This window comes from Musa acuminata, chromosome BXJ1-1 (genome assembly GCF_036884655.1).
Source record: "Musa acuminata AAA Group cultivar baxijiao chromosome BXJ1-1, Cavendish_Baxijiao_AAA, whole genome shotgun sequence".
NCBI classification, from domain to species: domain Eukaryota; kingdom Viridiplantae; phylum Streptophyta; class Magnoliopsida; order Zingiberales; family Musaceae; genus Musa; species Musa acuminata.
The window spans coordinates 25,811,437-25,823,617 of NC_088327.1; the positions used below are offsets into that span (position 1 = coordinate 25,811,437).

The 12,181-nt window shown below is 37.9% G+C and overlaps 1 protein-coding gene across 8 annotated transcripts in view; it reads left to right on the forward strand.

Moving 5' to 3' along the window:
* The window catches only part of LOC103973989 (ABC transporter A family member 1), a 108,732-nt gene that overhangs the window by 18,550 nt on the left and 78,001 nt on the right, over nucleotides 1–12,181 (forward strand). For all 8 annotated transcript variants that reach the window (XR_010514709.1, XR_010514710.1, XM_065189765.1 and 5 more), the window contains one exon: nucleotides 3,801–3,863. Coding sequence is in view for 6 of the 8 variants with exons in the window: in XM_065189765.1 (XP_065045837.1) it covers nucleotides 3,801–3,863 (63 nt within the window). In the remaining 2 variants the exon portion in view is untranslated. The remainder of the gene's footprint in view (nucleotides 1–3,800; nucleotides 3,864–12,181) is intronic.

Genomic DNA, 12,181 nt, shown 5'->3' on the forward strand with positions numbered 1-12,181 from the left:
TATGAGATGATTAAGTCTATTCTATGTGGTGTATGACTTAATGTCTAATATGTTGTTTGATATGTTTTTGATGGTAGAATAGTGTTAACTAGGGAGTCATTAAGGTTTTTAATGTTGTGATTAGTGTGTTTAATATTTATTTTTTTGAAATTAGATACTTAATAAGTTAAATCTTTATATTTCATGCATATTAAGGATTGAATCATATGTTTGTGATGGTATAATAGCTTTAATTTGTGATGGTATAATAGCTTTAATTAGGTTTTAATTAAGTTTTTTAATGCTATGATTAGTGGTTTTAATGATGATTTAATCGAAATTTGATTGATATTAGATCAATTCAATATAATAAAAAAAGATATATGGCACTATTTTTCATAATTTATATTATTTTTTGTCCAATTATACTAAATTTATATTTATTTCTAACTTAAAAACCCTAATCTAACTTATTTTCTATTTCAGATATTTTTGAAGGTTTTTCTTATGATTTTAGGTATAGCATTGATATGCTTTGGTATGCCTCGATACGTATCGTACTGAGAAGCGCTCGGTACACTAGGGCGGATCTAAATTACAATCCTTACAATAAACTATGTACAATATTTAAATGTTAATCCTTTTAACTAAGGTTCGTAATTTCGGTCTATATTGGCATACTAAGCCTTGCTCAGCATAGTACATACCGAGGTGTGTCGACGGTTCACCAGGGTGTACCGAGCGGTACGCCTAAAAAAGATGAAACACTAATACATATTGTATTAGTGTTTTCAGCTATGTTAGCTATTTTAGTTAAAATAGCTAAAAGGTCGGTAACGGTCGGCTCGGTACACCTAAAAAAGATGAAACACTAATACATATTGTATTAGTGTTTTCAGCTATGTTAGCTATTTTAGTTAAAATAGCTAAAAGGTCGGTAACGGTCGATTTCGACCGTTACCGCCCAGTACAAGTTGGTAACAATCGAAATCGATTGGTACCGCCCAGTACAGGTTGGTAACGGTTAAAATTTCGATTGTTACCGCTTGATATATCCCCGTATCGTCCGATACATGGCCAAAAATTTGGTACCGCTCGGTAGCGGGCGGTCCGCATGTCGAGAGGCTCTCGGATCGGTATATATTGAAATTAAAAACCATGCTTTTAACAATGGTTTTAATAGCGATTGGTGTTAGCTAGCTTAGCTGATAAAGCCTTATTAGATCCGCAAGGTTCTGGGATTAAATCCTGCATTTATCATATACCTTTTACAAAAAACAAAAATCCTTTTAATTGTGGAATTGTTAGCATTGACTTGCTGTGGGAAAACTATGGTATTTTATAATGGAATGGTATCAAGGATTTGAAAGCCAGCCCATGCTGAATATTGATAGACGATTGTATCAGTATGTTACAATAGTGTTGCTTGGTACACCACTCGATATAGAATAACATTTTGCTCATACCGGAAAGAAATGGATGGTACGTACGGGTCAATTTATATGTGGACTGCCCCGGTTTCGAGCAATCTAGTTCGCCTTATAAAACTTTTCTAACCCTAATCGCTTCTCACGTTTGTTGCACGCCCTCAGTCTCTCAACACAACCTCTCACGCATGTCGGGACCTTGCCGCTCATCGTCGCCATGCAATGCATTCGTCTTCCTACACTATCTCCTCTTCTTCCTTCTTCCTTCCTCCCTCCTTCATCCTCTTCCCCCACTGCCCCTTTCTCTTCTCCTTTTTCTTTTTCTCTGAAACACCAATACGTGTCGGTGTGCCAGTACATTGTACACTGATACTGATTCGTATGTACCGGTTTGACCAGATCACCAAAATGGGTCCAGTGTCTGAAACGAATACTTGCCACTCGGTATATGATAAAAAGTTTCAAAATATAAAAAAGAAGAAAATGGGGGTAATTCTCTTACTATTCTTCTCATCTTCTTTGAAGGCCAGTGTTTGGATTGATGTTGGGACTTCTATTTGTGAGAGTCAGATTCATCTTATCATCATTTCCTTATTTTTATCAATCTTATCAATCTCATCTCATCATATCAATTTCCTCTTATTCTTTGATTGTCTTCTTCCTTTCTCCTGCACCATTCTACTCAAATGATGAATCAGAGGCTGACTACGATAATTGAGATCTAAAAAAGGCAATTCCATGTAAATTTTAATTGGACTGTGGCTGTCAGGCCTCACTGAACAAAGTGTAAAAACTCTTAAAATGGCTTGTCTGGTGGGTAATAGTAGGTTTTATCATTTTGGACTGGTTTATGCATAGGTTTATTCTTCAAACGTTATGGTTCAATTGGTTTTAAAAGCCTCAAGTGGTACATATTATGCTGTTCGTTGTATTATTGTTTAGAAGCAGAAAATAATCATGTTGGTTGTACTATTTCTGGAAATTATCTTCAATATCGTCCTTGCAACCTTTGTACTCATCACAGATTGTTGGCTAACATGTCCGCCTATCTGTCTCCTCTCTTTGTGCTTTTTTGCTACAACCTTAATACTTTCTGAGCATCTAATCTACCTTGAAAGTTCACCTGATCTGTTACATAGCCTTTGTATATTTTGCCACATTTGGGAAAATCTGTCAAATGCTGTTTTAGGCAGGCTATTCAACCATCTTGATTTATGCAGTTGGAGTGGATGCATTGTCAATCATAGCAGTTATCCAAGTGACTTGCATGTTGCTATGATAGTTTGGTACTCTATTGATTCGGTGTCATTTTCCTGTGCAAATTCTCATCCTGAGGTGCATAACTATAAAATATGTACTTGCCATTGGAATATGGTGCTCATTTACTAGGATTGGTCTAAATCCAACCTGAGGTGCATAATTATAACAGTAGTACCGTGATAAAAGACAATTCTAGTGAACTCCATCCCATAAAGTTATACTTGCCATGGTCCTACTTGTCCGATGTGCCTTCTACCACAAGGGATGTTCATGATGATGATGCGACCACGTTACCGTATTAGCCATGAGAGTCATAAGTCCTTCAGATGTATTGTATAGATCTACAATTTTGTCGTATCGATCACTCCAATATATCTGCCATTATCTTATGTAGATCATTTTGGTGGTAGAGGCAGCCAAGCAGGTATAATTTATTATGCTTATATGTTAGTTAGAACTCCTTCCTATGTACATGTGTTCTTTATATACTACATGTGATCCTTGTCTGATATATGCTATTATGTTTTGATTTCGTATAATTATTTTCTAGATTAATCATTTACTTGTTATCAATGTTGATTGTATATTTGTATATGCCAAGAATAGGTGAGAAAGAATCTTAAATTAGGTTTTCTGGCCTATTTTTTGGCTTTTTTTGTACCTTGGTATGCATCATTGTATTGTCTTAATATGCCTTGCGCACTGGGCTCATACCAGTCCTAGCATCGGCCATTACATGTCTGGAACATGAAATTTAGTTCCTGGCTTTAGACCTCTTCATCTCTTTCTTATAATTGTCATTGATGCACACCAAAGGGGAATGCCATGAGATCAAGATCAATAACATGGGAGCTGACCTCCACCTTTTATTATTCCTCCACTGTAACAGACATGGTTGTAGTGAATGCATTGAATAGTGGGCTGTGAGCAATAGCATGTAGATATGTTGAACGGTATTTTTTTTAAAGGCGAAATTTCCTACAAATTCAGGTACACAAGTAAATGTTTGCATGATTAAAGGAAAAATGACCTGTCTATGAAGATGTTATGTATATTTATATAAAGTTTTCTAGATCCACATATATCTGGCAATTTAAAATTTTTTTGGTGTTTTTTCTATTATTTTACTTGTAGGATGAGATACGGAAAATGCTAGGTGTATGCCCTCAAAATGATATACTCTTTCCAGAACTAACGGTAAGAAAAATTTGGTACATTTTCTACATTTGAATATTATGCTTTCTGCTCTAATTGTGTTCTTCTCGTAGTAGTACTATATGGAAAATGATATGTTTTCTCAAAATGTCTATTTTGGGATATCTGGTACTAGTGGTATATTTTGTAGCCTCTCACTCTCTCTTATTTGCCATTTGTCAAAGTTTTGAATGACCATTGGTGGATTTCTTGTTAAGAAATCATTCATGTGTGGTTTTCTTTAAAAAAAGGGTGTCAAATTCCATGCGTGTTTCTGTCCTTTCATCAAGATTATTGCCTAAAATGTATGAGGTTTAGGTCCTATGAGAAAGAGGATATGGGTTCATTGGTATATAGATTTGCTAAAGGGAATACTATATATTCCAGGAATCAAAATTATATTATCCTTACTCCTGCATTGCTTAATGCATAGGCGGTGGTCTTTGAGTGTGATGAGCTAATCTAAGATGCTGTAGGTTCTATGATAGGGCTTATGACGAGTTTTGAGTAAATGGTTGAATGACCTCCTCTTGAGGATCATTTCCATTAAATAAGAATTGCTGTACAATCTACTTTAGATAAGAATATATACACACCTAATACATTGATTATTGATAATCTATTTTAGGTAAGAATGTATACATAGCTAATACACTAATTATGGTAAAATAAATCTTGTAATCTCAGCCATAATTTCTACCATTGATACCCCCCCTCAAATTGATGTTGGATGATAAAAAAGCATCAATTTGTCAACAAGAAAGTGATGTCGGTATTGGGAGAGAGCCTTAATAAACATATTAGCAGGCTGGAGATCGATGGTGATATGCGGAAGAGAGATGATGCAAGCTTCATATGCTTTACGAATAGAGTGACAATCCACTTTAATGTGCTTGGTGCACTCATGAAATACTGGGTTAGTAGCAATTTGAATAACACTAGTATTCAAGGTTCGCAATACCGTACCGTACCGGTATTTTGACCTGGGCTCGGTACCGGTACGGTACGGTATACCGAGCGGTACACTCAGGTGTGCCGAGTACAGTGCACTGCTACAGTGCTGTAGTGCACTGCTACAGTGCTGCAGTGCACTCGGACTGGTAACAGACGGTCCGCGTACCGACAACCTGTCGGACCGGTACGTACCGCCCGTACCGGGGGGTACGGTTCGGTACGGCAGACCCTGCTAGTATTATTGGCATGGAGCGGAGTAGGCTTAATTTGGGAAACCCAAGCTCCCCCAATAGTCCCCGAAGCCAAATAATTTCAGAACATGCAGAGGACATAACGCGATACTTAGACTCAGTGGAGGACTTAGACACCCAATCTTGCTTCTTGCTTTTTGAAGAAATGAGAGATACTAAGAAACATGCACCAACAAGTAATTGAACATTGAGTATCAGAACAACTAGCCCAATCAGCATCACTATATGCAACCAACGAATAGGAGAGTCCACCGGGAAGAAAAGACCTCAGGTAGAAGTGCCTTACAAATAGCGAACAATGCGACGACCAACGGCCAGGTCGCGGTGCCTAGGCGCTTGCATAAATTGACTAATTTGTTGAATAACGAAGGAAATATCAAGCCGAGTAATAGTCAGATAGTTCAAGCTCCCCACCAGTTGTCTCTATAAAGAAGGATCAGAGAGAAAATCACCCTCATCACGACGATATTTAACATTCGCTTCCAAGGGGGTATCAACAGAACGACCATATTGAAGGTCAGCCAAAGCAATTAACTCCTGGATGTATTTATGCTGGTGTAAGAAATACCAGCCAAGGTAGAATGCGCCTCAAGGCCTAAAAAATACTATAAAGGACAGAATTCCTTCATATGAAAAGAACCTTGAAGGCAAGGTTCGCCGTATTGTACCGTACCGGCGTTTCGACCCGGGCTCGGTACGGTACGGTGTACCGAGCGGTATATCGAGGTGTACCGAGCGGTACACCTGATTTCACCGATTTAACCCTCCGAAAATACCTGAAAATTAAAAAAAAGTTAGGATAGGGTTTTCAAGTTACAAATAAATATAGTAATAGTATAAATTTAGCAAAATCAATGTAAATTAGATAAGAATAGTATCACATATCTTTTTCGGGCTTTGAGGTAGTCTTGTTCGAGGTTCGTATTTCAGCTCGTTGTAGATTAAAATATCTACAGAAAAATCAGTTGAATTGTTAGACTATTTTATTACAATATAAACTCTAAAATTCAAATAAATTAAATAATCATATATCTAGATATACCTGATTGTTAATTCTACCACCAAAACGAACGACGGGCCTCCACGGGTGGTGGATCGGGGTCCTCGATCCGATACATATTAATATGATACGTTTGTTGGACCCAATCATGAAATTGATCCCATGACATAGTGTATTGATACACCGTATGCCATTGATGCATCGATGTGGTGCTGATCGTAGATTGATCGTCATGAATAATATTTGTCCGAGGCAGCTCTTTAGGCATATATTGGTGTTGTTCTGTATCATGCTGTTGCTCAGAGAAGGATGACCAACTATCACCATACTATTGTTGCCCGTATGATTCTCCATAATACGATGGCTGTGAATACGATGAGTCTCTTTCTGTGTCTATATCATGTATGCTCTGTCGCATTTGTTCATATTCATCCACTGCCTTCCCCTTCCCCTTCCCCTTCCCCTTTCGCGCATAAACTTGACCAGTACCTTGTCGAGTTCCATGATCTGATTCTTGAGTGGCATGTGTAAAATATTGCTCCTCAGTCCATTCACCACCCTCAAGTTGTGTAGACGAGACCAACGACTGCCCGACATCACCGCCATCATCTGTTGAGGCACTACTGTCCGTGTTGCTGTCATGTCTCTGGACCGAGCGAGAAAGAGAATGTGATTGTGAAGGTGTCTTGTCGCCCGACTCGATTCTTTCCAACGATGCAACTGATGCTACTGCTTTCTCCTTTGCCTTTGCACGTTGGGCAGACGAGTGTGACCGTTGGGTATCGGTAGTTCCTCGAGCAGTTTGACTCCTACCATGTTGTAATCGAGGGGGATTTTCCACCTGTTGGGGTTGTGCTTCTTCTTCTTCTATTACCTCGGTGATAAAACGTGAAGGACGCTGAGGATCTCCCGCCTCATCAAGTAGAGGATCCTCTTGGTTCTCTACTACTTCAACCCAATCTAACATTGGCTCTGAATCTTCGTTGTAGAATTGGAGGTCAATGGGATCAATATCTGATTCTTTTGGCTCCTTATCCAACTCAGCACATCGTAATTTTAGCCGCATATTATAATGGACATATACTAGTTTCTCTAGCCGTCTGTTGGAGAGTCTGTTGCGGACCTTCGTATGAATCAATGCAAACGTTGACCAATTACGTTCGCAACCACTAGATGTTGTTGTCTGTGAAAGTATACGAACGGTAACCTTCTTTAAATGTGGTGCATTGCCACCAAATTGTAGCCACCACTCGATTGCAAAAAGATATAAATAAGATTTTATTAGTATAACAAATAATTAACATTAAATATAATTGATAATCAATATGCATAACTTTTCCTCACCAGGATCCATAGTGTAACGGCACGATACAGCTATAACGTCGGAGAATGAACCAACTGTTTCTCGAAATAATCGATCCTCCATAAGTGCATCGGTTGCCTCGGTAGTGTTTGGCAAGAGCCGATATATAACATTTCGTAGTGTCGTTAGGAAATTATTGTGTTCCGAGAGCATATCAATATTAAATTACCGGGTTTAGATAATACGCTGCAAAACATAATTTTGTTAGTATGATTTTTTATTATCTAAATAATAATAAATTAAATTATTCTGAATATGAATTTACCTGCATTATGGATATCTTGATCCATATGAACTTCGGTCCGACGATCAATGATTCGTACGTATTGGTCGGCCTTAAAATCATCTTTGAATGCTTTCCTGACCTCCTCTCTCGCTGAAATCATCATATATTTAAGATACGACATTTGTGGACGCTTGTCCATATCGACCTTACGGAGGACAATATAAAGTGGTTCCACACCTTTTATAATTTCTGCTATAGTCTCCCAAAATCTAGAGGAAAGAATGACCTTTTCTATCTTCTTTCCATCACTCAATTTCGAATATCTGGATTCAGACCACTCTTGTGAGCTAGCCATTGCCTTCAAGCCATACCTTTTTTGCTGTAATGATTTTAATGCAATAAAATTGGTAACAAACCGAGCAATTCCAGGTCGAAGTATCTCATCGTTTACATAATTTTGCATTAATGCGTGGACCCAATGATGATTATATATAAACTTTGTAATTGATTGTGCTCGAGCTACACATTTCTTGACCGCATCCAACTCACCAATATCCTTCAGCATTAGATATATGCAATGAGCTGCACATGGAGTCCAAAACAAAGTTTTTCTTTTTTCCATCAATTGCAAACCGGCCTTTTTGAAATTCGCTCCATTGTCGGTTATTATTTGGACAACATACTGTGGTCCAATCTCCTCTACCATAGTGTCCATCAAGCTCTCAATGTAGTTTGCATCTTGGATCTTTTCAGAAGCATTAACGGACTTATGAAACACCACACTTCTATTGCAATAAACAAGAAAGTTGATGATACTCATTCTTGTTGGTCCTGTCCAACTATCACACATCAATGTCCCCCCATATTCGTCCCATTGCCTCTTGAAGGATTTGATCCAATCCTTTAGTTCTGCCACCTCCTCATCTAAGTACACGTCGTAAATCTCCTTCGGTGTTGGAGGTTGGATTCCCATGCCAGACTTTTGAATAGAGGAGATCATGCTCTGATAATATGGACCTTGGGCTGTGTTGGCTGGAATCCTATGAAAGTTGAACCATTTTGAGATTGCCTTCCCAATATCCCATTTTTTTTTCTTTTGTGTATGCATCGTCAATCCGAGTCTGTTTCGCTGTTTGTGGGGGATAGACTTGCGGATCAATATCAACAATATCTGGTGCGGACCTCCTGCCAAGACCTCTCATAAAACCACGGAGTCCACCATACCTCATGCTACTAGTTCGGCCTAACTGAGAAGGAGCAGTTGGTTGCCTCATGCTGGTTGACCTCTGGATTCCACTACCACTGCCATGCTCTAATTGTGAGTCAGGTCGTCGATGTCTCATTGCTTCATCGACCGTATACTGATGCTACAATGATGCACGAATCCCAACTGTGAGATCCGAGTCGACTTCATTGCCGCAACCCTCATACTGATCATAAACTGGTTCCTATGTAGCCCTATGATATTCGTCCTCAACTCTAGCCTTCTTTTTTAATGTATCTTCCTTTGCTTGTTTAAGCTTGCTTTGAAATAATTTACGGATCTTTGTTGGAACATTCTTGCATTTTGCAACATCAGGATACACACCAGCCAAATGTATTTTCACTCGAGTTATTCCTCCACCTTTGCCAATGTAGTCACAATAAATACATTGCCAATGATGATGGTTTCCATCTAGCTTTCGGGCATGAACCCATGCATCATCATGTGGCTGTTCCTTTGGTGTCATTATCCTACCAAATTTAAATCAAATAAACTATAAAGTATAAACATATTAAATTGACCAAATATCGATCATAAATCACTAATCACAACATTAAGTAATTTTATTAAAACATAACTAATCATATTTTATTATCATAAATATGTTACATGCATAAAAGAAGTATTAAAATCATTAGATTCACTAATTACGCGATTAACATAGTTAATTTTTCACTAATTACTTCTCTTTCAACACTATAAACATGACAAACACCCTAATAGATATTAAAAATATTGGATTCATATAAAATTGAACAAATTACGATTAAATCATTATTAAAATGACTAATTACAGTATTAAATAACTTTAATAAAACATAATTAAACTTATTTTACCATCATATATATGTTAAACACATAAAAGAAACATTAAATATATAATTTTAATCCAATATGATTCAAATTATGATAAAATTATAATTTATCTACACTAATTATACGATTAATATAGTTAATTTTTCACTAATTACTTCTTTTTCACTATTATAAACATGACAAATATCCTAATAGGTATTAAAGACATTAAATTGATATAAAATTAAATAAATTTCGATTAAATCATCATTAAAATGACTAATCGCAACATTAAATAACTTTAATAAAACTTAATTAAACTTATTTTACTATCATAAATATTATTCAAAATTTACTATACATGAAAAATACTAATCATAATCTTAAATATCTTAATTACTCTCTAATTAAAGAAAACGAATATATACCTCTTGATTAGAAAGTTCTTCATCTTAATCTTCCCAAATTAGCCTCGATTGAATTCATAAATCGTTGTTTTATAGAGTTTAGGAGAGAAAAAAAAAGTTTGAGAGAGAGTTTAAGAGAGTATACTGAAATAGGGGAGAGAAGAATGGTTTAAATAGGAGGAGAAAGGGCTCCAACCGGCAATTTGACCGTTGGAGCACTGTAGCACTGCTACAGTGCGGTAACGGTCGATTTCGATCGTTATCGAGTGGTAACGGTCGAAATCGACCGTTACCGAGTGGTGTCGGGTGGTAATGGTCGAAATTTCGACCGTTACCGCCCGATATTACCCCGTATCGTTCGATACGGGTTTTTTTTGGGCGTACCGCCCAGTAGCGGGCGGTCCGCCTACTGGTAGCCTGTCAAACCGGTACGTACCGCCCGTATCGGGCGGTACAATTCGGTATGGTTGACCTTGCCTGAAGGCACTCTTGAAGTTGAGAAATCAATTCAGAGTCAGTCCCTGTAATAACAATATCATCAATATATACCAGAAGCAAGATGATTCCCTTAGTAGTCTTGCAAAGAAACAAAGAGGAATCATATTGACTTTGGGCAAAAAGGAGAAGCTAATAAGTGTAGAGTGGAACTTATCAAACCAAGCACGATGAGCTTGTTTCAAATCATAGAGTGATCGTTTTAGCTTATAAACATCAGAAGAGGGTGTAGAAAATAATCTTAATGGTGGAGTCATATAAATTTCTTCCTTAAGATCTCCGTGCAAAAAAGGCATTCGAAACATCCATCTATCGCAATGACCAGCCCTTGGAACCAACAATAGTTAGAACATGTCGCACAGTCGTCATCTTTGCTACAGGTGCAAATGTCTCCTCATAATCTACCCCATACTCCTGTCAATTATCAAGTGCCACCAACCTCGCTTTATATCTGTCAAGTGAGCCATCAGACCGCAGCTTAATGAAATATACCCATTTCCAACCAATGGGCTTAACACTAGTAGGACAGGGAACAATATCCTAAGTATGATTCTCTTAAAGATCCTGAAGTTCTTGTTGCGTAGCTTTCACCTAACGTGTATGTTTACTTGCCTGAGATTAAGAGATAGGAACTATAGTATTAGCTAAAGTGGCAGAGAAACCATACCTATTAGGAGGATGACTGATACAGGGGGTTCTCTAAAGAGCCACTGGAGCATGCTTAACTTTCACCCAACATACATGTTTACTTGATTGCGAATAAGAGATAGGAATTGTAGTATTAGCTAAAGTGGCAGAGAAACCATATCTATCAGGAGAATGACTGATACAAGGGGTTCTCTGAAGAGCCACTGGAGCAGTCATTGGATCAAGGTTGGGAAAGATTTGTAATGATGGGGGCTGTCGTCGCTGATAGACAATACTGGGTTTAAAACACTCAATTGGTGGAGAGATATCATCAAAAGCTAGGAAGGAGGACACCGTCGAAAGAGGAAACATGTTGCTGAAATTGGTATTCATGTTCAAAGAAAATCACATTTCTAGAAATACGCAGATGATTAGCAACAACATCATAACACAAAAACCCCTTTTGAGCAGTGCTATAACCCATAAAAGCACATCGTATAGATTTTTGGAGCTGTTGCCCGTACCAGAAAGGTCGTGGGAGGGCATTTCCTTGGATTTTATATCAAGCTTGCCAGTAGTAGGGGGACTCAGATCGATATTTGTGGTGGTCGATCGATTTTCAAAGTATGCAACTTTCATTGCTACACCTCTACAGTGTTCAACAGAGGAGGTGACCTAGCTGATGATGAAGAATGTGGTGAAGTATTGGGGAGTCTCGCACAATATCATCAGTGATCAAGACGCTTGGTTCCTGGGACGATTCTAGACCGAGCTATTCAAATTGTTGGGGTCTAAGTTATATTTCTCCATAAGCCTCCACCCCTAGACAGATGACCCCCGAAAGGATAAACTCGCTCCTTGAGCAATATCTTCGGCACTATGTGAGTGCCAACTAACGAGATTAGGTGAAGCTGTTGGACATAGCCCATTTCTCCTACA